Source organism: Elephantulus edwardii, unplaced genomic scaffold (assembly GCF_000299155.1).
Source record: "Elephantulus edwardii isolate Elephantulus edwardi_28Jun2011 unplaced genomic scaffold, EleEdw1.0 scaffold00269, whole genome shotgun sequence".
In the NCBI taxonomy this organism is placed as follows: domain Eukaryota; kingdom Metazoa; phylum Chordata; class Mammalia; order Macroscelidea; family Macroscelididae; genus Elephantulus; species Elephantulus edwardii.
The window spans coordinates 1,495,561-1,523,480 of NW_006400019.1; the positions used below are offsets into that span (position 1 = coordinate 1,495,561).

Consider the following 27,920-nt stretch of genomic DNA (forward strand, 5'->3'; position numbering starts at 1 on the left):
ATGTGCAACCTTCTCCCGGGTGATTTCCACAGTTGGAAGCACGCCGAGGGCCAGCTAAATGGTAATGAGTCTGTTTTTACAAACAAACGTTCTCAGGAAATGGTTCAGTGGTCCCAGCGATCATGGGGACTCACTGCTCAGCTGCTACCTCCTTGCTGTGACAGGGAGGAATTTCTCAGAGTGAGTCGCCACTTTTCCCACAACATTTTATTTTTCAAGTTTTAAACAACAGAAAATTTACAGCCTGAGTGAGTGCAATGAACACACATCACCTGGATCTGGCTGGAGCTTTGTGGGAGGACATGAAGGGGTTAGTTAGCGTGTGCGGTGCAAGGCCCCCCTCCTGCACTCCCCCCCCCCCGCCCTGAGAATTCTCTGTCAGCAGCTCCACAGGCAAGTCACAGGCCGTGTCGCCATGCGCCACCCCTGGCTGTAAGGCCTCTTTTGTCCATAGCTTAAAGCTTCTTGTCAGGGAGGACTCTTTGTGATGTGTTTACATTCATCAGGAACAAGAATGCAAAGTGGAACTGCAGGACGTCACAGACTTTGGACCAGAAGTGGCCTGTCAGGTGCTGGAAGGCTGGCCACTGTGCAAGATGGTGGTCCCACAGCTTGAGGGTCACAAAGCCCAGGCAGGAGAGCACCCCCAGGGCTAAGTATGTGCCTGAGGTGGTGCCACCAGTTCGAGCCTGGGCCCGCAGGGCTTGGCCCACAGCAGTCAGGACATGTAGGCCCAGGGCAAACTCAAAGCCACGCGAGTGCAGCAGGGCCAGACCATAGCTCGCCAGAGAGAGGCACTCAATGGAGAGGAAGATGCAGGGTCGCCAGCCCTTGTCCAGGTAGAGGCACCAGGCCACAGGCCACGCAAAGATGGGCAAGGTGAACCACTGGTCGAGCACTGCGGCAAGGCGTGCTTGTGTCCCAATCCTCAGCCACTGGACAGGGCCATAGAGGAGGGCCATGGCAGCAAAGATATTCTTTAGGTAACGGGCCCTCGCTGCCTCTGTCGAGTGGCCCAGTGTGTCCCCGTCTCTCTGGAGCCAGTACCATCCCAGGAATATGTAGGCTAAGTTGATTAGTGAGTTGAACGGCATGGCCAGGAAGGCAGGGAGGCTGGCCACAGGGGCCTCTGCATAATGCTCATAGCCTACCTGGATGAAGACGCCCTCAAAAACGCCGGCGAAGACAGTGGCCACACAGAGGCAGCCAGCCACTGCCACGTGGAGAAGGGCCTGCCACGACTCCGGCTTCATCTTGAAGCTGGGTCAGGGAGCTTTGACCAGCAGCTGTCTCACAACCAACCTCTTCTCCCAGCTGGACCAAGTCCTGTGATTTCCTTCTGTTGTCACCGTGTGACCCTCCAAGGTGGGTGGCAGCAGGCTGGCTGGCTGGCACCCGCAGAACAAACTTTTTGCCTTTTCCCCTTGTGGCTACAAAGAAGAGTAAGAACTTGGTTAGAAAGAATAAAAACAAACAAAAGGGGAAAGTACAGGTGCTGGTGATGATGTGGAGAAGTCGGAACCTTCATCCACCGCCGGTCAAAGTGTTGTCCAATAGTGTGGCTGCTGTGGGGCTGAATACAGACTCTGATGGCCTGGCAGTCCCACAAGAAGGGGAGGCGGGAATATAAACAGAAACATGTCCACTAATTCAAGTGCCCACCAACAGATTAATGGATCTAAACAATATGGTGTGTATGTTCCATGGACTACTACTCAGCCAGCAAGAGAAAGAAGGCCTGAAAAAGGTGAAAATATGCAGAGTGAAAGTCAGTTTCAAAAGGCTAAAGACATGATCTCACTTATAGAGAATAAGGAAATACATAGAAGCCGAAGTAGTTACCAGGAGGCAGAGGAAGGTGACAGAGTGACTGGGAGGAGGGTTGTAATAACTGTGACTGAGTTACATGAGTAGAAATTATAGACGGGAACCAAGCAAAGGCTCTGAACCAGAGTTCCTGTGCAGAGAACCTCTCTGATTTAGTGGAGAGTGCTGGAACGCCCGAGAGAGTGGGAGATGGAAAGAACCTGGAGACTGGCAGGAAATCTCTAAATCAGGTCATGGTCTTTCCAATCACTTGCTATGCATCAGAGAGCTGGACAATGAGTAAGGATGACAAAAGAAGAATTGATGCAGGGGAGCTCTGGTGGCCTAGTGGCAAGGAGCTGCAACTACAATCCCAGAGGCGCACGGTCCGAATCCACCAGATGCTCTGCCGAGGAAGGAGAGACAATCTCCTCCTGTACATGTCAGATCTGATTTGACGGTACACACACACAAAAATAAAAAAAGAAGAAGAATTGATGCCTTTGAACTGTGGTGCTGGAGAAGAGAATATCCCATGGATGGCCAAAAGAACAAAGATATGTCTTGGAGAGGGTGCAGCCAGAATTCACCTTGGAGGCAAGAATGGAGAAGCTTTCTTTCACGTACTTTGGCATGTTTTAGAAGCTGGTTCTTGGAGAGACATCATGCTTGAAGAGCTGGAGGGTTTACAAAGGAGAGGAAAACCTCAACTAGGTAGACTGACAGTGACTGTGGCAATGGGTTCTAGTGTGTCAGGTGTGACAGTGGCACAGGATAGAACAAGGTTCAAATCTGTTGTTCATGGAATTGCTATGAGTTGGATTTGAGAGCATCCAACCAAAGTTGTAACATAAGGGCTGGAACATTAAAGACTGTGAGACCCTTGAAAGGGGAGGGTGCTGTAGTAAATGTGGTGGTCACAGCAGAAACCTGTTTCTGGAAATGTGGCTAAAAGAACTGAGTGAAAACTAGTACAGTGGTTATCAGATGAGTCAGTTAGCAGTGGAGATACAAACAGCAGAGGGCAAAGACCTCACTTGTGTGGCTGAGCCAGGGTGTGTGGGTCAAAGCCTGTCTCTGTGGCTTTTGGGGGAGGGTGCCCATGCTGCCCCTGTGGTCTGACCCTCCTGTCTTCCAGTGAGCACGGAGCAGGGTAAGGTAGTGGAGTTACTCTTCCTTTCTGCTGCTGCTCGGGCAAAGTCCACCTGAAGCCTAGCAGGGCAAACTCAAAGTGACTTGTTATTAAATGGCCTTAGCCTGGGGCTGGCATGTGGGTGAGCCTTCTGCATGTCCCAGGAGGTGGGGTAGTTACTTGATTCCTGACCCTGAAGGAGGCCCTTGAAAGCCATCTTGTTCAGCTCTCTCCTGTCCCGGGGGTGAGGTGACATGTGTACCTTACGTTCTCCTCCAATGCACTTTAAATTAATTACAAATAAGTTTGAGAGATTCAAAAGTGATTATTGAGATATTTGTGGATATAGGTTTTTTTTTTGGAGAGGTCATGCAAATGATTTTATATCATTATGCAAGGAAGAGACATCAAACCTTGGCATTTTTCACATTTCTCAATGATTGAGCTGCATTTTTCTTATCATCTTGGAGAGAAGGTCCACTTTCATATCTGAAGGATCTGTCCAGTATTTTTATTATATCCCCGTTGTTTATTTTATGAGGACAGTTGACACTGATGGAGACCCTGTTTACCAGGGTTTGGGTGGTGGGATCCAACTGGGTCAAGAAGGTCCTGAGCGAATTCCCTTTCGGTTCCTGGTGCCTGCTAGAAAAACAGAAAGAAAGAGAAACCACCACCTTGTCCCACGGTTCGGGAGCCAGAATGCTGCAGACCGAGGGTCTCAAAGAATGGAATAGTTTTATAATCATTAATAATGAGACAAACAGCCAAGAATGAGATAGAGCAGAGAGCTTAAAACAGGGGGCCAGCAGTTCTCGACCGAAGACCTGGATATTGTGTTTTATTGCCACATTAAACTAAAGTCTGTGAGTAGGTTGAAGAACAGAAATGTCCTAGTAGTGGTGAGTGTAACGAAAGTATCAAAAAGCTACAACACAGCCATCTGTGATTTCCAAGTCTCAGGTACAGGGAACGCCCCCTGGGATTTGCTGGAAATGCTACCTTCAAGGAGAGGTTGGTGACAATAAAGATAAAATAAAGCAGCTCAGCTTCCCAGTTCTGTAGCAAGCTTCCTGGCACTGGGCTGATGGCGCAGCCTGATGAGGTGCTACGCTCCAGGAGGGCTTTGTGACACAGGGTCGGCAGCAGTACCCACCTCGCCAAGTTGTAAAGAGAACTTACAGTATTGGCGCGAAAAGGGCAGCAAGCACCATCCGGGTATTTTGCGTCTCTTGGTCTGAGACGGAGGAAATTCAAAGTGTGAAAAAGGGCGGACCTGAGAAGAGGTCGTACGCATGCGCGCAGGGGCGGGGCGCGGGGTCTGGGAAGAAAGCGGGATGACGGGAGGTGACGCCGAGTGACGCGGAGCTATCCTGCTCCTGTCCGCCCGAATATGGCCTGCGGTCTCAGTGTCCTCAGCTTGGCTGCCTGCCTCGCGGCTGGCGGGGTGGAGGACGGCCCGGTGCCCGGACAGCCCGTAGGAGCGTGACCCTCTGCCTTTGCTCAGAGCCGGGCGACCCAAACGCACCACAGGGGCGCGGTCGTAAAGCCTGGGATCTAGGAGGCCACGCCCCTTCCGCTCCGCCCCCTCGGCCGCTCCTTTGGCCGAAGTCCCCGCTGGCTACCTTGTGGCTGCGGGCTGTGCAGGCGGGAAAGTGTATACCCTACTGCTCGTCTCGTCACCTGTGTCCCTGTTGCCTGTGCTAGTAAACGTAAAGGCACTTGGGCTCTGCCTCTCAAATGACCTGGGGGGCGTTTTCAAAGGGAGAGGCGGGGCTGAAACAATCTCCGAGGTTAGCATTTTCATCCGGGCATTCACCACACGCCGCCGCCATCTTTGTTTTGTGCTAAAACTCGCTATTGACGCCTGTGGACGGCCGGGCGAGGGGAAGTGGCAAGATGGCGGCTCCCAGGGCGGAGGCGTGGGGCCGCCTTCAAGGGGATGGCGGGACGAGGAACGCCGGCGCCTGACCCCACTGTGGCCCGAATGCGGTCCTAACACCGTCCTAGCGTGTGGCAGCACTGACATCCCGTCGCGAGCGGGCAGAGGACCCTTTAACAGCCTTCGGCTCCGAGACGGAGCGGTGTGAGGGCGGGGGACATTGACGTCATTAAACCACGCCCCCTCGCTCGACCGCCGCCGCCATGTTTAGTTGTTACTTCTCTACACAAGATGGCGGCTCCCAGGGAGGAGGCATGAGCGCCCTGCCGTTACCGCTTCTCCTGCCGTACAGTTGCCACTTCGAAGCTTAACTGTAGCTCTTTGAAGCGGCCTCTGTACGGAGGAAACATAAGGAGGAAAGTGAGCATCGGACGCTGCTTTGTATTAGGTTTGCAGTGGAAGAACAGAGTCAGGAGGAAGAGTGTAGGACGGAAGGGGTAGCTAGTCTCAAGATGGCGGCTCCCAGAGCGGCCGACTCAGCCTAGGCAGTAGAAGCGGATTCAGGAAAGAACTGTGAGACCTCACGAGCCGTAGAGCGCAAGTGTCGGAGCTGCCTCCGAGAGTTCTAACTCGTTCCACCGGCCTCCGACGTGCCTCCACTCTTTAGAAGTGTGGAGGCTGCCGCGGGAGCGGCAGCTGCACTAAGTGCTGGGCGGGGAAGCGGCACAGTCTCAAGATGGCGGCTCCCACAATTGTGGTCTGAGCGCCGGCAGGGCTGAGACAACCGCGGCGCTTGTAGCTCTTTTTCACCCGCCCCGGAAGCCGGCCAGTGAAGGGGACTTGGGGGTGTGGGAACCGGGCCGGGGCTCCGCCATTTCCGGCGGGGGAGGGCTACGACTGAGGAAGGGAGGAGAGAGAGGCGGCTCAACATGGCGGCTCCCAGGGCCTCCCGCCCGAGCCTGTGAGCAGGGGCGCCTGGGCAAGTTGTCAGGGCGGCAGGCCTCAGCTGCCGCCAGTTTTTCAAGCTTAGACTCTGGACAGTTTCAGGAGGCGTGTGAAGAGAAGCGGTGCGCGAGAAGAACGGGAAGAAGTGGAGGGACGGAGGATAGTTAAGATGGCGGCCTCCATGGAGTCCACTGCTGTGTGAGAAACCGCTTCTCCGGGAGAACTGGCTTAGACGAAAAGGGGTGTGTGAGAGGACTCGCCCCCCGCCCCGCCTGGAGACTTTTTGTTCCCGCGGCCCCTGCTGGAACTATGGCTTCGGCCGTGTCGCCCGCCAACTTGCCGGCGGTGCTCTTGCAGCCCCGCTGGAAGCGAGTGGTGGGCTGGTCGGGTCCAGTGCCCCGACCCCGCCACGGGCACCGCGCCGTGGCCATCAAGGAGCTCATCGTGGTGTTCGGAGGCGGCAATGAAGGGATAGTGGATGAGCTGCACGTGTATAACACGGGTGAGTGTAAAGCTCGCTGGGTCCGCGGCTGCGCCCCTCGGCTCCCCGCACCCCCGCTCCCCGACCCCTCTCCCTCCGCTCTGCCTCCCCTCGCTCGCCCCCTGCCCAGCCCGTCTCGCCCCGTGCCGAACCCCTGCTCCGCCGCGTTGCTCCCCGTTCCTGGCTCTTGTCCCGCAGCCCGCCCTCCCGCGCTCTCGCATCCTTTGCCTCGTCCATGCCTGAGCCTTGCGTCTCCTTCTTCTGGGGGTGTCACCCGGATGTGCCCCTGTAGGGCTGAGCGGGCGTCCGTGCGCCCTGGCCTCTGGGGCCGGTCTGGAGAGATGCCCCGATCTGGATTACAGGTCACGTTGTCTGGAGAAAAAGGAGGGAAAAACCCTCGGCGCCGAGCGGCGCGGCCGAGGGGCGTGTTGGGGCGCGGGGCGCGCTCCTCCCGCCGCTCAGCGCCCCCGAGACCTCCGGCCGGGCGCACGGAGGCGCCCCAACACGCCCCCGCGCCCGGCAGCCGCTTGGCCTGTTGCTGCGGGCCCGCTGGCCACAACGCCGGGGCCACCGCTGGCCCGGAAGGCTTCCTGTCTCGCTAGGGAGAGATCGGTGAGAGTTCCGGGGGCACCCTGCTGGCCGAGGGGTGCAGGAGGAAGCCTGCCTCCTGCCAGCACCGGGTCTTAGGAAGCAGGGGTCCGGGCGCGCGAGCCTGGGGTTGAGCCAGACCTCTGGGCCCCCTGTGGGCATCTGCCCGGGGCGCCGGCGGGGCCCTCGCGGGGCTGCAGTTCCAGCGCCGAGCCGGGCCGAGGAGCCGCCGGGAGCAGACGCTAGCTGGCTCCAGCTGGCAGTGGCCCGGCCTGGGTGGCCGCGGGCTGATGACCTGGCCGCGGCTGTGACCCCCGCACTGGGCAGCACCTGTTGCCTCCAGCAGGCGGGAGGCGCGGGTTGCAGGGTGGTTCCAATCTGGCCCCCCGAGCAGCAGCTGCACTTTGAGGGTTGAGCCTGGGAAGGTGATGGGCAAGAGGCTGGAAGCGCTGAGCCCAGGAGCAGCAGCTCTGCTCGGTGGACTGCTTCACGCCAGCAGGGCCTGGAGCTGGCTCCTTTGCAGGAAAATGACAATTTGTGAAAGTAGGCCATGTGCCTAATTACAGTGGCTCCCAAGTCCACCACTGCCCATGTTCTTTGCTTCCTGGGGCCACAGACCCCCGTGCCTCAGCTGTTTGAGGGGAGCAGCCCACCCTGACACCCACCCATCGTGTGGTGCTTAGGTGGCCCCCTGGACACTTAAAACTTAGATCCAGTTTCCTCCACGCAGGAGGTTCTGACCTTAGCAAAGCCAGAGTATGTAACCAGAAGGGCGGTGGTTCCACTCCCCACAGGAGAGAAACAGGCAGGCTCCTCACGGGAAGGTTTACAGACTCAGAAACACCCTAGAAATTTGTTACGAGTTGAGCTCTGCTGGAGAGCTTTGGGTCATTGATTTTCGGTTTTGTTATCTTTGTAACTTAGGGGTACCACGTGACCAGCCCAGCTCTGTGTCTTGTTCCTGGTGGAGTGGGGCTCTAATGGGTGTGGCCGGATCTGGTGCAGGTGCAGGTGGCACGGGTTGGTTGGTACTAGCCCACTGCAGCAGAAGAGCATGTTTGTTGTTCTGGAACAGCTCTTCTGCCAGAGCGGCTCACAGGGCAGTGCCCTCTGAAATCTTGGCCTTTGCCGCTGCTATTGAAATGGGGTCAGCAACACTCCTTAGGCCCCGACTGCAGCCCTTTCCTATCTACAGGATTAGTCCTCAAAACTCACCCGCTTCGTGGGGACATCTGATCCCCAGCATTGCCTGTTGTTACGAGATAAAGCTCCACAGGGCGTGTGCAGGGCCCGCCCGCCCGCTCACTGGCATTTATCTTCACCATCTGAGAATAATAGGAATTGCTGGGACAGTTGACATGCACCTGAAGAGGGGCCCCTTGAAAGAGGCATGTTTTGAAAAGCCTGTGTTCCCCCTTGTTGGCTGTATTTAGCACTGTGCATCTGGACACTTGACTGACCCTTGGGGGCCGTCTTACCTGAGCTGCGGTCCTCCTTCAGGGCAGGTCATGTCCACATGACAACACCAGAGTACAGGCAGAAGGTGGCAGGAGCCTGGCTTTACATCAGGCAAGTTTTTCTCTGAGTACTGTTAGAACTCCTATTCAACATCATAGCTGGAAGGAACCTTGGAAGAGATCTAATTTGGCTTCCTCATTTTTGCAGATGAGGAAATTGGGGTCCATGAGGGGAAGTGACAAGTCTAGGATCTCCCTTCCAACTAGGGGCAACGCAAAGCTTCACCCTGGTCCATCCTGGTTTGGTCACAGCCAACCAAACTAAAGCAGAAGGAGAAAAGTCCCTGGCAGATGCCCTTCTAGAGAAGGTAGCTCTTAGAATATGTATGCTGCAAAGACCCACTGAGTTGTAAATAGTGGTGCCCTGCTCAACACTGGTGGCAACTGTCTCACTCTGCATGTCACTGTCACGGTCATGCCAGTCATCCATTGTCAAGTTCACTGTACCTTTTCTCAGCCTGACATTCCAGGGCTTTAAGTCAAGCTTTATAACTGGTCCCGTTGCCCTTTGTTTCCCCTACTTTTAAGAGTTCAGGTGTGTTGACATTTTGCTACGGAGATCATGACTGACCATGTCAGTGCCCCTAGTGTTCAAGGCGGCCCTGGTCTCCAGGACTACCCTCCCTCCGTTCCTCATCCCTGTGTCTGCTTGCTCAGTGTGCCCACCTCCCTCCACTCCAGGCCTTTGTTTCTTGTCTCATCTCTTCTGTGAAACCCCTTCTACTCTGCTCCCATTACTTACTTCCCTCTTGTCTGGACTCCCAAAGGTCACCAAGGACCAGGGCGAAAAGTACAGTTCTCGGGAGAGGCTGTGTAGGCTCCCAAGTGTCTCTCCTGGTGTCCTGGAGGGAAATCAGGACGATCTGTTGACATGCTGACTTCATAGTACAGTTTGAGGTCAAGTGACCAGAGGTCTGTTTTGAATCGCTCCTTAATCAATTCCCAGACTTGAGGCATTTTGCAGCTTGACAACCCCTAAAACCCCTAAAGGAACAGGGGGAAGGGCCCCCCCCCACTCTACTGCCTGGAGGGTACGGTCTGAATCTCCTCCAGACCTGTCCAGGGGCTGTCCTGAGAGAAGAAATGGAGCTCACCCTAGCATACCCCTCAGTGGGCAAAGTGAGCTTTACCTCTGGACAGCCAGTTCCTCTGCCCCTCTCAGCACCTTGTGCAGGCCCCACAGTAACTGCTGAGTGTGAGAAAGTGAACAGAACGGAAGACAGTCCGGGTGCCTGTGTCACCTGACTGCCACCCACCCTCCAGTGTTAAAAGAGGATGGGTGGCAGTTTTGCAAAGCGCAGAGGGGTAGAGGTAGCTGGCATTTCCGCCTGCTGAGACACGAGGGCCCTTGCCCAAGCTGCAGGCCCGCCCGGAAACCAGTGACAAGCCAGAGCGTGTTTAGAGAGAGGGACCCTGGGATTGGGTCATCTGATACCTGGCACCATGGGCTGACAACAGCTGCCTCATCTAAGAATGTCACGGGGAAGGGCTTCTCAGGCACATTTCAGGGGACAGGCCTGGGGTCTGTGGACAGAGAGGGATGGAGGCACGCAGTCTTCCCATCCGATAATTGATGTTTGTTCTAGTGCAGCCAACATTCCTGACCCTACTTATGGCACCTGGTCTGTTTCCTCGATGGTCTCAGGAGGGGCGCCCCCTCCTGGGCACTGTTCTTCTCTTTCTGGTTTTTAGCTTGACCCTCAGAAACGGCTCCTTCCAGGGGTTGTCAGAGCTGGCTCTCCCTTTGGGCAGGTTTGATTTGGCCCATCTTGGCATGATGTTGCTTTTCTTGGCTTGTTTGAGTGCTAGAATGGGGATGAGGCTAAGAGCTGGGCTCTTGGGCACACCTGTGTGTACCCCGCTGCTGCTTTAGGAAATGGTAGAGGTGAGGAGGACAGGTGACTCAGCTGAGTGGCCAACATGCTGTGGAGCCTCGGGAGGGAGCAGCTGCTGCCCTCCCCATGGACAGGAGTCCAGCTTTAAGCCACATTCTATGTTGGGCCGTGGGGAGGGAACTCTGTAGGGGACATGGTCGTCACTGTGGTCACCTTCTTCCCTACAGTGAAGGCCATGTCCTGTGAAAGGCTGCCTGAGTACCCCTGGCCTTGGGGATACGGGGGTATGTTTGAAGCTTGCCTTCAAATGGATGTCCCAGCTCAGAATGCGAAAGTTGGGGTACAAGGTCTGGCCTCCTGAGGGGGAGGCATGTGGGACCTCTTCAGAGCTCAGAGCCATCCCATAACCAAAGGCCATGGGATGAGACTTGCCTACAGCCACCAGTTTTGGGTTTACAGGAGTCTGGGGGGTGACAGACTGTCCTCCAGGGAGTGGCCCAAGAAATTGGATGTTGAGGCATGGTGGCTCAAGACCAGGGTACTCTCCCCCAGGGCAACCAAGCCAGAAGGCGCCTGATAGAAGTGGGGAGCCCTGTGTTCTTCCTGTCTGTGCTTTGTGAAGAGACGGTTGGCATCTGGTTTCCCCTCCTCTTTGTGGTCTCCCCATCCCACCTCAGCTGGAGGTGAGGGGGTTCGAGAGGCCAGCACGGAAGCGCATGCTGCTGCTTCTACTGCTGCAGCCACCACCTCTCTAACTTGCAACTTGCAAGCTGTTCTCAAGTGGCAGAGGCGTGGGGATGAGCGGAGGAGGGGTGGCATTGCCACTGAGCTGTGGCCCATCACCTAGGAAACTGCAGCCCTGTGAGGTTAGAGCACAGATTGAGTCTTCCCACCTCAAGGACTGAGGTCCCTCTCTCAGCGCCACCTGGCGGAAGGAAAGCACATTGGCACCCAGCTGCAGGCCCCTGGCTGAGCAGAGCCCATGAGGTTGCAGAGTTGACTGCTTGACGATGCATTGAGTTGCTGAGAATGAAGTAGTGGGCACCTTGTCAGAGCACATATGTCCATTTGGGCCATGCCTTCCTGCCTACTCACGTGTCCTTGACAAGGAACAGGTTCATGAAGGCTGTGTGGGGTAGCCAAGTCCAAGGTGGTATTACACCTTTGGAAGCAAGGGTCCTGTCTCTTGACCCCCCCCCCCCCTTCAGAGTTCAGGGGCTGGCTAGGTAAGCACATGAGGCATGGGCTTCATAGGAGCCACTCTCTGCCTCCTAGGAACTCTTGTGTCTTGACTTGCTGCTTCTTCTTTCCTAGCAACCAACCAGTGGTTCATCCCAGCGGTGAGAGGGGACATTCCCCCTGGGTGTGCAGCCTATGGCTTTGTGTGCGATGGGACCCGCTTACTGGTGTTTGGTGGAATGGTGGAGTATGGGAAATACAGCAATGACCTCTATGAACTCCAGGTAAGCTCTGACTTTAGAGACCCTGGCACCTGGCCCATCCTTCACATCTGGGTGGGGTGGGCACATCTTCACACACCCATAGGCCTTGGCACCAATGACCCTTCTAAGTGTTACTTCCAGTGGCCTGCGCCTTGAAATACAAGCAAGGAGGGGTTTGGGCCATGGCCACTTAGAATTCTGGCAGCTAGTACAGGCGGCCAGGAACCCTCTCAGCCTCAGGGTGGGGCCCTCTCCGCATGCCACCAGGTAATGGGACCCCGTAGCAGCAGCAGCCTGCTTGGCTCCGGCCTCAACCAATGAGTCTTCTTTTTACAGGCCAGTCGGTGGGAGTGGAAGAGGCTCAAAGCAAAGACACCCAAAAATGGACCCCCTCCATGTCCTCGACTTGGTCACAGCTTCTCTCTCGTGGGCAACAAGTGCTACCTATTTGGAGGGTTGGCCAATGACAGTGAGGACCCTAAGAACAACATTCCAAGGTGAGGCTCCCCTTTTCTTGTAAGTCGCATGTGTGAGTGGTATGGAACTCTGGCTGGGCCATAGCCAGCCTTGTCTTGCCCAAGTCCCTTTCACATTGTGGATCAGCATCACTGGCTCCGTTTTAGAACGAGAGACATGAACTAGGTGCAGGCTGCCTGCAGAGAAGCACACTTGGGCATAGGGTGCTCTGTCTTCTTCAGAGCCCTGTTAGCAAATTGTTTTCCTTTCCCACCTTAGTGCCTGTGAGTTTAGTGACTGGAATTTTCCAAGGCACTTGGCCAATCCTCATGCTCTGGAGAGGCCCTGGTATGGTGTCCAGGCAGCCCATCGACACATGTGTGAACCCAAACCTCACTATCCTTTTGGACTCAGGATGTCCTGTCCTGGACTTCTAAAAGCCCCTTTCTTGAGGGAAGGAGAACTTGACACTGTCATGGCCTGGCCTTCTGGCCTTTCTGGAGAAACTGATAACCCTGTTTGCTGAGTGCTCATGAGTGGAGGGCGGTTTGCCATGACTGGTTTGTTTTTGTCAGGTACCTGAATGATTTATATATCCTGGAATTGCGACCTGGCTCTGGAGTGGTAGCCTGGGACATCCCCATCACTTACGGGGTCTTGCCCCCACCCCGTGAGTCACATACTGCTGTGGTCTACACTGAAAAAGACAATAAGAAATCCAAGCTGGTAATCTATGGAGGGATGAGTGGCTGCAGGCTGGGGGACCTCTGGACCCTAGATATTGGTAAGCTGGATTGGGTGTTGGTGTCACAGTCTCCTGCCTTATCAAATGCTCCTACCACAGACCGTACAAGCAGATGCGGAGTCTTTCACCGTTGAGGAAGCTAGAGTTCCAGAGTCTGGACCTGGGGGGTGGGGGTTGTGGGGGGTGGGGAGGTTTTCTCCTGCCTGTGGAGGAAGATCCTTGTGTTTTTCAGCTTCTGTTTCCTGGTTCCCTAGAGATCTCCACTCATCTTGGTATTTTTCTCTCCCAATTTGCTCAGTCTCTTAGATCTCAAAAGAAATTGACACAAAACACACCCTACATTAACCTCTTATTATTAACATAACACAGACATCCCATTCCCCAATGGGATTGTGGCTACAGGCACAGAGATTAGGATTTGCAGCAAAGATTCTTGGAGGACATAATTGAACCCATAATGCTCCCCCTCCGTTACCTCTTAAAAATTTATGTCCTTGCTACGTGCAAAACATTTACTCCATCCCATCATTCGAGAAGTTAAAATCCCCTCCAAGTCCAAAATTTCATTTTGTGAAACAAGGTTCTGGGTGTATATGCCATCCTGGAGCAAAATTTTTCTTCATGTGTGAAATCTGAAATCTATCTGCTTATAGTACCCAGTGGTGGGACAGGTTCAGGGTAAACACTTCCATCAATCAGGAGGCATTGGAGTGTGAGAAAGGGTAATGGGCCCCAAGCAAGTCCCAAATGCAGTGGAATAATTCACATTGGCTTCTGAAAATATCCTCTCTTCTCTGAGACCATCTAGATTTTGGGATGGGGGCTGGCTTCGACTCTGCCCTCTAGACACACTGGAACTCCCTTGATTGAATGGTCCCAAGTGGCTGCCCTACCCCATTGGGCCATGAAATCCCTTTGGACGTCACAGCCCTGTCCTCTTAGAGATAGAGCGATGGAACTTTGTGGGCACATTATGGAGAGAGAACAGTCCCTGGAAATGGATGTCATGCTTGGCAAAGTGGAGGATCAGTGAAGGAGAAGACAGCCCTCAAGGAGATGGATTGACACAGTGATTGCAGCTGTGGGCTTAAGCAGAGCTGACATTGCGAGGTGGTACAGAATGGGCGGGGCTGCTGCTGTTCTTGTTGTATGTGTGGTTGCTGTGAAGTCACCTAAGAGCCATAATAACAGGAGCATGTGGTCTGGCCTTTGGAGCTGTAGGAGAATGCGACCTCACCTTTGACACTGCTCTGCTGCTTATACTCCTTCCAGTAGTTCTGGGCTTGGAGCTGACCCAGAGACGGTCCTTTTATTGTGGGACAACAGATGTAGTTCATTTAGCCTGTTTCCTGCCTGGAGAATTCCAAGAGTCAGACAGCTGCTTTTCTTTCATTCTTTCTCTGTCGCCTTCACTCTGAGCTGAGGGGGTGGTTGGATAGATCCCATCAGTTCATGGGCTTACTCTCTTTAACAAAAGATAGTACAGCCGTGCAATTGGGGAACATTCTGGGGCTCACATCCTTAGTTTGTATGAGAGAGTTTTTCAAGCCCCTTACGTGCTGTTTCCATTTTGCATAGTGTATTTTTAAATTAATCTCTTTTTGTTGGGTTGATTTTTATTTTTTTTTTTTTTTCGATTAAATTTTATTGTAAGTGGCAAGGAGAAAACCACCCAGTGCCCTTAAGATTTTTCTTAGAAGTCCTGTCAGGCAAATATCCAAGCTCATCATGTACATGTTCTACTTGCCACCAGATAGTTAAACGTAACTAAGACAAGTTCTTTGCGTGAAAAACATCACCCTTCCTTGTTGAGTCGCATTAAGGTCTCACTAGAGGCACATTTAACGTTCACATTTTGGTGGAGGCGCAGAGGGTGCACCTTTACCAAAATCGCCTCTGATGTCTCTTATTCCACCAACAAGGCAGTATAGACCTGCTTTAGTGCACTTTGTAACCCTGTTAGCCAATTCCTAAACTGCATCCACATTTTAGCTGCCTGTTAAGTACCCTACTTCCAGTGGTAGGAATTTGTTGACGATGAGATGCAATCCATATTGACGGCTGTACTCTTTGATTTGGTGCAAGAAGTGCTTCAAGTCCTTCTCACTTGCAGCAAGCAGGGTTGTGCCATAGTGTAAGTTGATGAGTCTCCCTCCCTCCGATCTTGATAGTACGTTCTTCAGAGTCCAGCCTCTTGAATCATTTTCTCAAAATACAGATTGAACAGGTGTGCGGAGAGAATACCTCCCCGATGCTCACCTTCCTTTATTTTAAACCGTGCAGTGTTCTCCCACTCTGTCCGCCCAACCTAGGTCCAGGTCCCACATGAGCATAACCAGGTGCTCTGGAATTCCCAGTCCTGTCAATGTCGGCCACAGCTTGTTATGATCCACAAAGTCGTGACTTTGCGTAGTCAGTAAAGCGCAAATAGATGGTCTTCTGCTATTCTCTGCTTTCAGCCATGATCCATTTGACATCAGCAATGATATCCCTGGTGCCACAGTCTCTTCTAAATCCTGCTTGAACTTCTGGCAGTTCCCTATCTTTGTACTATTCTAGCCGTTTTTTTGAATGATCTTGAGCGGGATTTTGCTTGCATGTGGTTAATAATGATACTGTCCGATAATTTTCACACTGTTGGATTGCCTTTCTTGGGAACGGGAACAAATACGGATCTCTTCCAATCCACTGGCTGTTCCTTGGAGAGGGATATGATGCTGGGAAAGGTGGAGGGTTGGCAAAAGAGAAGATCCTCAACCACATGGACTGACAGGGTGACTTCTGCAGTGGACTCTAGTGTGTCAGGAAGTGTGAGGGTTCAGGTCTGTTGTTCATTGGCTCACTATGGGTCGTAATCAAGTCAATGCCACGTCACAACAACTCCACAGCACTAAACTGTCTTCATTATCTGATGTTTCTGTAGCAGAAATACTGCAAGTAGATAACTTTAACATATTTATTTCCTCACCCTGTGGAAGGCTGGACTTCAGAACACTGCCTCTAGGTGGAAGAGCTTCCCTGTTGGCTCTGCAGATCCCCATGTATCTTGGCATCTCTCTTAGCCCTTTCCCAGCTCGCTTGTTTAATCTTCTATATTTCAAAGCAGATTGACACCAAGTAGACCTTATACTGATCCTTCCTTTTTAATGCGAGGAAGACAACTCATTCTCACACTGTAGCCACACATGTAGAGGAGAAGATGTACAGCACATGTTGCTGAGGGCAGCAAGCTAGGCTGCTTGAAAGCTGGTGGTACTCGGGGCACCATCAAGGTGAGGTAGGGTCGCTGGGAAATGGAGTGTCCCATTCCACTCTCCCTGCTGTCCTGGTGAGAGATGACTCCTAGATTAACCTCTAATAAAACATACTATAACCTTTGTCCTGGATGTAAGCATTGCTTTTAAGAAAGCTGAGCTGTAAGGGGAGCACTAGCTGGTGCATCCCTAGGATGATTTCCGGAGCTTGTTTTCCACCACTGGGAGCCAGCATTGAAGGCACTGTCGGGCTCCTTGTGGGACTTCAAAAATATTGGAGGAAATAATGCGCCTAGGAAGGTGGCAAAGTTTAGGGGCTGCAGTAACTTGGTGACTGCAGCGAGGGGAGCTGTAGGGGAGGCCAGGGCCTCCTGTGGTCAGCACCATGTCAGCTCCAGGTGGTGATGGCTTCCTTTTTCTCGGTCTGTACAGAGACACTGACGTGGAACAAACCCAGCCTCAGTGGCGTGGCACCACTGCCTCGGAGCCTCCACTCAGCCACCACCATAGGAAATAAGTGAGTACCTGTGTCTGCTTGCCTTTGCTGCCCTGTCCCCAAAGAGCTCACAGGGTGTTGCCAAGGCCCAAGAAGCCCTTTTTTCTGGAGGACCTGGGGCACTGCTGCCCTGTCTCCTCATTTCATTGGCAATTTTTGGGAGTGAGAGTGCTAAAAAAAGACGACAGAGTTGGGGAGTAGGGGTCTCCTGGCCTCAAGCAGAAGGCCAGGTTTGTCCAAAGGCTGGAGGCTGTTAGCAGCTGAGTTTCTATGTGAAAAATGGGTCCTGACCTGAGCTGCTCAAGGGCTGGGACCTGGGGGCCCCCTGGGCAAGCCTGAGAAGCGGCCTCTAGTTTAGCACTCTGCCAGTCCTGTCCTGTGTTCCCTCACCCCTTCCAGAATGTACGTGTTTGGTGGTTGGGTGCCTCTCGTCATGGATGATGTCAAGGTTGCCACACACGAGAAGGAGTGGAAGTGTACCAACACACTGGCTTGTCTCAACCTGGGTATGGCTGCCTCGCACCTGGCGGGTTCTTGGGGCCGTAGGGAGGATCTCTGCTCAGTGGGCTGTAACTGGACTCCTGTTAGACTCTGGGAATTGGAGCAGCAAAAGGATGCCACACACTGTTTTGTTTTTGTTGGGGGCTTTTTTGCGACACACTGTTTTATGAATAGATTCTTCACTTGCAGGGTAGCATGCAAGGACCAAAAGAACCGTGTCCCATGGCCCACCTCTTAACGCTTCTCTGAGGCCGTGGTGTCTCTTGTCCCCTCCCTTCTTCTGACAGTATTGGCTAGCTCCTCTTTGTTGTTAACCAATGACAGTATGCAGGATGCTCCTCTCACCTGCGTCCCCAGCTCCGCAGTGTCGTCTCTGTGGAGGCACAGGGCTACCAGGAGCGGAGCTCCAGCAGATGTCACGTGGCCCTGCCAGCCTTTGAGCTCTATGCTGACCCCGCTCACCGAGGAATGGACTCCTTTGAGCAACATCTCCGACCAGTTCATGCTGTCCATTCCATTTCCAGTTGGACTTTTGTCCATTTGGCTTTCAGTGGCTTTCCCAACTGGTCATTCATGCTTTACATTTTGTTCTTTATAGTTCTTTTTGCTCTTTGGGAGTTAGTAGTTTCTTAGGAGTTGTGCTTTTAATTCCCTGTTGCTGACTGCAGAAAGCTAAAGGCCCCTTCAGAGCCCTGGACCTATACCTTTCTCCTTGGTGACCACTTCTCTGCCCTCTTGCAGACACCATGGCCTGGGAGACGATCCTGATGGACACCCTGGAGGACAATATTCCGCGAGCTCGAGCTGGACACTGTGCAGTGGCCATCAATACTCGGTTGTACATCTGGAGTGGGCGAGATGGCTATCGAAAGGCCTGGAACAACCAGGTGTGCTGCAAGGATCTCTGGTACCTAGAAACAGGTGAGTCCTCTGCTGTGAAGAACCCCAGCCAGGCAGCCTCCCGTTTCTTTTGCTAACCAGCTGTATTTTCCTACAGAAAAGCCGCCACCCCCGTCCCGAGTCCAGCTGGTACGCGCCAATACCACTTCTTTGGAAGTGAGCTGGGGGCCAGTGGCCACAGCAGACAGTTACCTTCTGCAGCTTCAGAAATACGACATTCCTGCCACTGCTGCGACTGCCACCTCTCCCACCCCAAATCCAGTCCCATCAGTGCCTGCCAACCCTCCCAAAAGCCCTGCACCCGCAGCAGCGGCCCCGCCTGTGCAGCCGCTGACCCAGGTGGGCATCACGCTGCTGCCCCAGGCTGCCGCTGCGCCTCCCACCACCACCACCACCACCACCATCCAGGTCTTGCCGACAGTGCCTGGCAGCTCTATCTCTGTGCCCACTGCAGCTAGAACTCAAGGTGAGCTGGCACCTGGGGTGCTGGGTGGGGCTGCCTGCAGGGCTGCTTTGGTACTCCAGAGAGGAGAGCTTGGCCCTGCTTGTGGCGAAGCAGTCCTCTGAGGGCACCGAGAAGAATTGGTCAGAAAGCACAGCAGACAGCAAGGCGCATAGGCTGGTCAGAGGGAGTCGTCATCCAGCGCTGGGCCAAAGGGGACTTGCCACCCCTGTGTCCCCTAGGCTCTGCTGCTCCTGACGCCTGCCCTCTTCTCTTGCCAGGTGTCCCTGCTGTTCTCAAAGTAACTGGGCCTCAGGCCACCACAGGAACCCCACTGGTCACTATGAGACCTGCCAGCCAGGCTGGGAAAGCCCCCGTCAGTGTGACCTCCCTGCCTGCGGGTGTTCGAATGGTCGTGCCCACTCAGAGCGCACAGGGGACGGTGAGCTGCAGGCCTGCGGTGGGAGCAGGCGGGGCTTAGTGAAAGGTTTCAGCCAGGCCTATGAGGAAAGAGCTTTGTCTGCCCGTGATCTGTAAGCTCTGTCCCAAGTTTCTGGCCAACTCCAGGCGTTGGGGTTCCTGTGTCTGGTCTGTGGTAAGAGCCCTCCGGGGTTGGGGCCATGAGCATAGACTGCACAACTTAGTGGGGTCTACAGGTTAGGTAGAGGGCATGCCAATTGGCTGTGCCCCTGTGTCTCCACCACGAGCCTCATAGTCCCTGCTTTCCCCTCACAGGTGATTGGCAGCAACCCGCAGATGAGTGGAATGGCAGCGCTGGCTGCGGCAGCTGCTGCTACCCAGAAGATTCCCCCATCCTCCGCACCCACTGTGCTCAGCGTCCCGGCAGGCACCACCATTGTCAAAACTGTGGCTGTGACCCCTGGCACCACCACCCTCCCAGCCACGGTGAAAGTGGCCTCCTCACCTGTCATGGTAAGCGTTTTTGGGGGGCTTCTGGGGCCACTGCTCAGCCAGCCACCTCGCTCTTGAGCACTGCTGGTCGTCCAGTTCCTCTCAGTATTGGAAGGAGAAAGGGACCTGGGCTAAGCTGAACCTGTGGGGAACAGGGGCGAACATGGTGTGAGCAGAATGTCTGGGGGCTCCTTCCCCCTCCCACCTCAGCCTCTGTCCCCGCCCCCTAGGTGAGCAACCCTGCCACTCGCATGTTGAAGACGGCTGCCGCACAGGTGGGGACATCTGTGTCCTCGGCTGCCAACACTTCCACACGCCCCATCATTACTGTGCACAAATCTGGCACAGTGACTGTGGCCCAGCAAGCCCAGGTGGTGACCACAGTGGTGGGCGGCGTCACCAAGACCATCACCCTGGTGAAGAGTCCCATCTCCGTCCCCGGAGGCAGTGCTCTGGTGAGTGTGGCTCGCTGGCCACCGGTTGGTTGAGCTTGGTTTAATAGCAGCCACACTGTGGCCCATCCTAGTGGCCTGCTGCACAGCTACCTGGGCTGTCCGTTCCTTACCTGACCAACTCCTGCTTCTTCTGTCAGTTTCTTCTCTATTTTTTTTTTTTTTTTAGATTTCTAATCTTGGCAAAGTGATGTCAGTGGTCCAGACCAAGCCCGTTCAGACTTCTGCAGTCACAGGCCAGGCTTCTACGGGCCCAGTGACACAGATCATCCAGGTGGGAGTGGGCACCAGGCAGAGGACAAGCCACGCTCAGGCTGCTGAGGCTGTGTTGTCCCAGCACTGGCTTCAGCTTGCAGTGTCTTCAGCCTGGGCCACCAGCTCCTCGGCCTGCTGACTCATTCTCCATCCTGCTTCCCCAGACCAAAGGCCCCCTGCCAGCCGGGACCATCTTGAAGCTGGTGACATCAGCAGACGGCAAGCCCACAACCATCATTACGACCACACAGGCCAGTGGGGCGGGAAGCAAGCCAACTATCCTGGGCATCAGCAGTGTCTCCCCCAGCACTACCAAGCCTGGCACCACCACCATCATTAAGACCATCCCCATGTCAGCCATCATCACTCAGGCGGGCGCTACAGGTAGGGTTCTGGTGGCCTGAACCCTATGTCACAAACTCCCCTGCCATCGTGGGCTCAGGGAACCTAGTTTGAGGCTGACTAAGCTGGTGGCAGCCGCGATCCGTGTGTGTGCTCTGCGGCCAGCTTCCGCTCACTATTAGGCTTTTTCTGAGCATCCGTAGGAGCTAGCAGAGGTGTAGCTGGCAGTCCAGCTGAGAGCAGCTGGGGTAGCATTGCAGACCAGACATGCAGACGGTCAAGGGCACAGGAAGCTGTCGTGTGCATCTGACAAGGGGTCTGGACCAAGGTGGGAGGTGAGTTGTGGTGGCAGCAGGAGGCAGCTTGAGGACATGCTACTCCTGCACTGCCCACCAGGTGTGACCAGCAGTCCTGGAATCAAGTCTCCTATCACCATCATAACCACCAAAGTTATGACTTCTGGGACCGGGGCTCCCGCCAAGATCATCACTGCTGTGCCCAAGATTGCCACCGGCCATGGGCAGCAAGGAGTGACCCAGGTGAGGCACATCTGTGCTCTGGTCAGCCTGTTGCACTTCTGTGCCCCCACCCCAAGCAGACCTCCAATTGACCCTCCCCTATCCCACCTGCCACGTATGGCCTCGAGAGGGGCCTGGGAGGGACGGCACAGGCCCAGCTAGCCTTTGAGTGACTTTGGTGGGTCTTCCGGTGTCCAGGTGGTGCTGAAGGGGGCCCCCGGACAACCAGGCACCATCCTCCGTACTGTGCCCATGGGTGGCGTTCGATTGGTCACCCCAGTCACTGTCTCCGCCGTCAAGCCAGCTGTGACCACATTGGTTGTGAAGGGCACCACAGGTATGTCGCCTGCTGGCATGGTCCTCAGCAGTGACTGAGGTCCCCATCTCTGTGGTTAAGGTGAGGGAGGCCACGGGGGTCCGCCCACAGCCTTCCATTCCAGTGCTGTGGATTTCTGAGTTATTAGGTCCTCAGAGGACTCCCAGGATCCTCTGGCCTTGCCCATCATATAGGGTCCAAGCTCCATACATAGCAACATTGGGTCAGAAGCTTCTGGGGATGTGGCACCAGCTGTTATCCCGCCCCGCCTCCTTTGTGCCCTGTAGGTGTCACCACCCTTGGCACTATGACTGGCACTGTCTCTACCAGTCTTGCTGGTGCTGGCGGACATAGCACCAGTGCCTCCCTGGCCACCCCTATCACCACCTTGGGAACCATTGCCACCCTCTCAAGCCAGGTGATCAACCCCACGGCCATCACTGTCTCAGCTGCTCAGACCACACTGACCGCTGCCAGTGGGCTCACCACACCCACAATCACCATGCAGGTAGGTGTGGGCTGTGGAGGCTGGGGCCCAAATGGACAGACCTGAGAACAGAGTTAGGGTTTTCTCCCGTGCGCCCCTTGTAGACTTGGTCTTGCCATTGTCATGGGTCAGTGACAGAACACTGCGACCCTGGTGGAGGTGGCAGATTGGCTTCCTAGCTGAGCTCCTTTCTCCCCCCTCCCCTGCTTCGTAGAGGGGACTGTATACCCCCTGGGGAAGTGGCTTTGGGGATTGAGGCCGGACAGGGGGGGGTCACTGATGTGTTTTGGCCTGTGTCTCCTCTAGCCTGTCTCCCAGCCTACCCAGGTAACTCTGATCACAGCACCCAGTGGGGTCGAGGCCCAGCCAGTGCATGACCTCCCTGTGTCCATTCTGGCCTCACCAACAACTGAGCAGCCCACAGCCACTGTGACAATTGCTGACTCGGGCCAGGGTGACGTCCAACCTGGTACCGTGACACTGGTGTGCTCCAACCCTCCCTGCGAGACCCACGAGACGGGCACCACCAACACGGCCACCACCACAGTTGTGGCTAATCTTGGGGGACACACCCAGCCGCCCCAGGTCCAGTTCGTTTGTGACAGGCAGGAGTCACTCGTAGCCTCCACAGTGGGGCAGCAGAATGGCAGCGTAGTCCGAGTGTGCACCAACCCCCCGTGTGAGACCCACGAGACGGGCACCACCAACACACCCACAGTGGTCAGTGCCAACCTGTCAGCACCTCCACGTGGTACAGGGCCCCCCATATGCACTAACCCCCCATGCGAGACCCATGAGACGGGCACCACCAACACGGCCACCACCGCCACGTCCCACATGGCTGGCCAGCCCATATGCGCCAACCCCCCATGCGAGACCCATGAGACGGGCACCACCAGCACCGCCACCACTGCCGTGGCCAGGATGGGCTCTGGACAGTCAGCAGCTGCCAACCAGCAGCGAGGGGCCCAGCCCACCTGTGCTGCCAGCACCCCTGCTGCTGGACAGGTGGGTGTGGGCACCGGGTCGGCCGAGGGAGCCCCAAGCGCACTCAAACCCCTCTGCCAGACCAGCTCCACCCACACCACCATGACTGTGCTGGCCACCAGAGCACCGTGTGTGACACCCCTCCCAGGGCCCAGCCTGGTGCTGGAGGCTGGTGGCAGTAGACCCGGCGGCGCCAGCAGCAAGGACAGCCTTGTAGCAGGCTTAGGCCAGCTGGTGCCTGGGGGACGGCACCTGGAGCCCCAGCACACCCATACGACCAACACGCCCACCACAGCCCGCTCCATGATGGGCGCCAGGGAGGCCCAGTACGCCCCCAGGCCTGTGTGTGACAGCTGCCAGAGCAGCTCGACGGGCACCATCATGACTGTGGCCGCCCTGGAGGCACTGCTGGGCCCCCCCATAGCCCCCCTAAGCCAGGTTTGCTCTAACCCCCCGTGTGAGACCCACGAGACTGGGACGACCAGCACAGCCACCACCTCCAATGCAGGCAGGGTCCAGCGAGTGTGCACCAATCCTCCCTGTGAGACCCACGAGACAGGTACCACACACACGGCCACCACCGCCACCGCCACCGGTGCCTCCGGGCAGCCCGACGGTGGCCAGCAGCAGGCGCCTGCCGATGGCCCTTGTGAGACCCACCAGACCACCTCCACGGGCACCACCATGACCGTCAGCATCGGCTCCCTGCTCCCTGACGACAGTGCTGCCCACCAGGCCCTGGAGGCTGGCTTGGATCCAGGGGCAGCACCAGCCCCAGTGGCTCCTCAGGCCAGCCCCACACTGCTGGGTCCCTTCCCAACCCAACGGGTCTGCTCCAACCCACCATGTGAGACCCACGAGACGGGCACTACGCACACAGCCACCACTGTCACCTCCAACATGAGCTCCAACCAGGGTGAGTGCTCCCAGGGCTCCAGCTGAGGCACACACCAGTCACAGCAGGGGAGGGGGGAGCTGGGACTCGGGACCCCTGCTGAGCAGCTTCACTTGGCCCTCGCAGACCCCCCACCAGCTGCCAGCGATCAGGGTGAGATGGAAAGCTCCCAGGGCGAGAGTGCAGTCACAACCTCCGTGGCCTCCACACTGACTCGAGCAGTGACCACCGTCACTCAATCCACACCAGTTCCAGGTCCCTCCGTACCGGTGAGAGCTTCCCCTGGGGGTCTGCTCTGCCCTCCCTCTCTCTCTCTGCCTGCTTGGCCCTCCAGAACCGGGTATGCGGCTATTCCAGAAGTGGGCACCAGAGGTCACTCTTGTACTGCACATGGTACAGTTCCCCTGTGCCTTTTCCAGACCATAAAAGGGCAACCTTGTGTACAGGGTTGGGCTGACGCCAGAAGGTTAGGCCTCTGTGTGTGGAGCGCTCTTTTCTGGAGTAGCTCATATGACTGTGGCCATGCCCAAGATTGTCCTCAAAGCCCCTTTAGATGTCCACACTGAGGTTCAAAGTTTGTCCTCTTGGTTTTTTTCCCTCCCCTCTGCTCCAGGCAATGCTGGCTTCCTCTTCACGTAATAAGTGTCACTTGGACCCCTTAAGAGCAGGGCCTGGGGGAGAGCATGAGGCTGTCCTGCTCGTGCTCTGGTGCCCTCCTTCCCTCTGACAGGGACTTCTCTCCCTTTCTAGAAGATCTCATCAATGACTGAGGCTACCCCTGGGGCTCTGACCACCGAAGTCCCCATCCCAGCCACGATAACGGTGACCATAGCCAACACAGAAACTTCTGACATGCCCTTCTCTGCTGTTGACATCCTGCAGCCCCCAGAGGACCTCCAGGTTTCCCCCGGGCCTCGCCAGCAGCTCCCTCCGCGGCAGCTCCTGCAGCCAGCTTCCACGCCCCTGCTGGGGGAGCCCGCCGACACCCTGGCGGCCGCCCAGGGCGCTGAGCACCAGGCCGCCGTGGACTTGAGCAGTACAGGGGACCCATCTTCGGGCCAGGAGCCTGCCACCTCCGCGGTGGTGGCCACCGTGGTGGTCCAGCCTCCCCAGCCCGCACAGTCTGAGGTAGACCAGTTGGCACTGCCCCAGGAGCTGATGGCTGAGGCCCAGGCAGGCACCACCACCCTCATGGTGACAGGGCTCACACCTGAGGAGCTAGCAGTGACTGCTGCAGCCGAAGCAGCTGCCCAGGCTGCGGCCACGGAGGAAGCCCAGGCCCTGGCCATCCAGGCAGTACTGCAGGCTGCCCAGCAGGCTGTCATGGGTAGGTGCCTGGGCCAGGCTGCAAGAGAGCTCGGCTTGCTGGGTCTCCTTTGCACAAAGCTGAATGGGAGTTCCAGAGGGGAAATGGGCCCCTTGGAAGATCCCCGAGCCTCCCCTGCTCAGCACTCCAAGCAGGCAGCCAAGGGATTGGATTCTGATGAGGGTGGCACAAGTCACAAGGGACCAGGGCAGGCTGCAGGCCCGTTCTGGTGCAGATGGAGCCCAGTCAGGCAACAGTGTGCCAAGAGCTTGGGGCGGGGAGGAAGGCGAGCCTCCCTCTACTCCTCCTGAGTAGCGACGTTCTCCCCCTGGAGCAGGCACCGGGGAGCCAATGGACACGTCCGAAGCTGCGGCCGCAGTGACCCAGGCAGAGCTGGGCCACCTGTCAGCGGAGGGCCAGGAGGGCCAGCCCACCACCATCCCCATTGTACTGACACAGCAGGAGCTGGCAGCCCTGGTGCAACAGCAGCAGCTACAGGAGGCCCAGGCCCAGGCCCAGGCCCAGCACCACCTGCCCACTGAAGCCCTGGCCCCTGCTGACAGCCTCAACGACCCCACCATCGAAAGCAACTGCCTCAGTGAGCTGACTGCCGCCGCCCCCAGCACTGTGGCCTTGCTACCTTCCACAGCCACTGAGAGTGAGCAGCGCCCAGCATCGGATTATGTCGGGAGGGTGCTGGGAGATCTAGGGCTCAGTTGGACAGACAGGAGGTTGTAGTCCAAGACAGCCAGCGCCTGGCCATCCGGAGCACACTGAAAGTCAAGGACACTGGGGAAACGTTGGTACTGATGCCAGCACTGTCTTTCTCTCCAGGTTTGGCCCCTTCTAACACATTTGTGGCTCCCCAGCCAGTTGTAGTAGCCAGCCCAGCGAAGCTCCAGGCTGCAGCCACCCTGACTGAAGTCGCCAATGGCATAGAGACCATTGGGGTGGTGAGTGAGGCGGGATAGGCTGAGGGGGTGTCACCTCCTTCCTGGAGAGGTGCACAACGTCTCATCCTTGGTCCTCGTTGCTGTCTTCCAGAAGCCTGACCTCCCACCCCCGCCCAGCAAAGCCCCTGTGAAGAAAGAGAACCAGTGGTTTGATGTGGGTGTCATTAAAGGCACCAATATGATGGTGACACATTATTTCCTGCCGCCAGACGATGCCACCTCTTCAGACGTAAGTGCCTGCAAGCAGGTACCTTTGTGGTGAGGTGGGCCCTGTTCATAGGTGAGGACGACAGAGGCCATTCCAGAGATGGGGAGTGGAGAAGTGGGAGCTTGGATTGAGGTGGGATCTGTCGTCATCTCCCACCTCTGGAAACAGGACAGGCCTGTACGGTCCTCAGTCTGCCGTCTGGGCGGTGCGCCTCGTGACACTTTTCTCTTCCTGCTCTCTGCATTCCGCACCCTAGGATGACTCTGGCACCGTCCCAGACTACACCCAACTCAAGAAGCAGGAGCTGCAGCCAGGCACAGCCTACAAGTTCCGTGTGGCTGGCCTCAACGCCTGTGGCCGTGGACCCTTCAGCGAAATCTCCGCCTTTAAGACGTGTCTGCCTGGTTTCCCCGGGGCCCCGTGTGCCATTAAGATCAGCAAAGTGAGTGGCTGTGGGACTCAATGAAATGGCCACCTTTGGCAGAAAGGGGTGGCTGTCTTGGCTCTGTCACCAGCCACTGGGTGACCAAGGGCAAGTCCCCTGCCACCACCTCCTCACTGGACAGTCTTTGTGGGTGGTACCCAATGTGCCCTACTCTGAGAGGCAAGTCACAGGTCCCAGTTGAGCCAGAGGTGGTCCAGGAAGGCACTTGCAACACAAATGTCAGCCCACCTGTGTTGTGAGAGGTGGGGGAGCATTGAGCTTGACCCTGAACCCTTGGCTTCCAGAGCCCTGATGGTGCTCATCTCACCTGGGAGCCGCCCTCTGTGACCTCGGGCAAGATTATCGAGTACTCAGTGTACCTGGCCATTCAGAGCACACAGGCCAGCAGCGAGGCCAAGAGCTCGGCCCCAGCACAGCTGGCCTTCATGCGGGTGTACTGTGGGCCCAGCCCCTCCTGCCTGGTGCAGTCCTCCAGCCTCTCCAATGCCCATATCGACTACACCACCAAGCCCGCCATCATCTTCCGCATTGCTGCTCGCAACGAGAAGGGCTACGGTCCCGCCACGCAAGTCAGGTGGTTGCAAGGTGAGGATTGTCCTTGAGACTCCTTGTTGCTGAAATGTTCTGTCATTAGCCTGACTAGACTTTTTTTTTTTTTTTTATGCCCACCCCAGTCGTTCCTCCTGTGGGGTGCACACTAAGTAGGTGGGGCTGGGTGATCCAGGGCCCATTTTCCAGGCATATTTTGAAGGTGTCTGGTGGGCAGGTGCTGCTGGTACAGGCTGGAGCCCAGTCTGTCCATAGCCTCCAGGGGACCCTACCTATTGCCCTGTCTCTCTACAGAAACCAGTAAAGACAGCTCTGGCACCAAGCCGGCCAGCAAACGGCCCATGTCCTCTCCGGAAATGTAAGCAGGAAGCCCCGTGCAGAAACCTTCCGAGGTGGAGGGTGGTTGGTGCTCTGAGTGGAAAAAGGCACAGTGGGGACTAAACTGGGTGTGGGGCCATGCTGGACAAGTCCTGCAGCTGTTCCCTCCATCCCCCAGGAAATCCGCTCCAAAGAAATCGAAGGCAGACGGGCAGTGAGGAACGCAGCCAGCGGCCGGATTCTTCTCCACACACCTCTCCCCTCCGCTTCAGGAACACCACCTGCCGGGGCTGCCCCCACCCCGCTGGCACCTCATTCTCTGGCCCCATTTGTTTGTTCATGTGCTCATTTAATCATTCATTTGTCTTGTCTGTTTTTAAAGAAGAATTACATACCTAATGAAAGCACATTTCCCCGCTGCCAGTGAGGAAGCAGAAGGCAGGTCAGAGTGGTGAGCACGGAGAACAGCTGCTTCCTCCCCCGCTCTCGCTGTACCCCATAGCTTCTTGGGAATCCTAAGCAGAACCTGCGAACAACATCCTAGGGCACCGACCC

General features: G+C 56.0%; 2 protein-coding genes across 2 annotated transcripts; one reads left to right on the forward strand and one right to left on the reverse strand.

Annotated features, from left to right (window-relative positions):
- Window positions 1-455: 455 nt before the first annotated feature.
- On the reverse strand, window positions 456-1,253 carry TMEM187 (transmembrane protein 187). The gene has a single exon (XM_006899978.1). The coding sequence runs from the start codon at window positions 1,251-1,253 to the stop codon at window positions 456-458; it is 798 nt and encodes a 265-aa protein (XP_006900040.1).
- Window positions 1,254-5,551: 4,298 nt separating this feature from the next.
- Window positions 5,552-27,583, forward strand: HCFC1 (host cell factor C1 (VP16-accessory protein)). Its single transcript, XM_006899929.1, has 27 exons — window positions 5,552-6,267; window positions 11,501-11,649; window positions 11,965-12,125; window positions 12,660-12,868; window positions 16,516-16,600; window positions 16,979-17,085; window positions 17,822-18,001; window positions 18,078-18,446; window positions 18,704-18,864; window positions 19,158-19,355; window positions 19,565-19,789; window positions 19,956-20,060; window positions 20,206-20,425; window positions 20,780-20,922; window positions 21,100-21,238; window positions 21,505-21,725; window positions 22,011-22,421; window positions 22,503-23,607; window positions 23,713-23,855; window positions 24,469-24,913; window positions 25,230-25,550; window positions 25,727-25,845; window positions 25,937-26,074; window positions 26,310-26,495; window positions 26,783-27,083; window positions 27,342-27,405; window positions 27,544-27,583. Exons 1-27 carry the CDS (start codon window positions 6,075-6,077, stop codon window positions 27,581-27,583), a joined length of 6,138 nt encoding a protein of 2,045 aa, XP_006899991.1. The 5' UTR covers window positions 5,552-6,074.
- The last annotated feature ends 337 nt before the right edge of the window (window positions 27,584-27,920 follow it).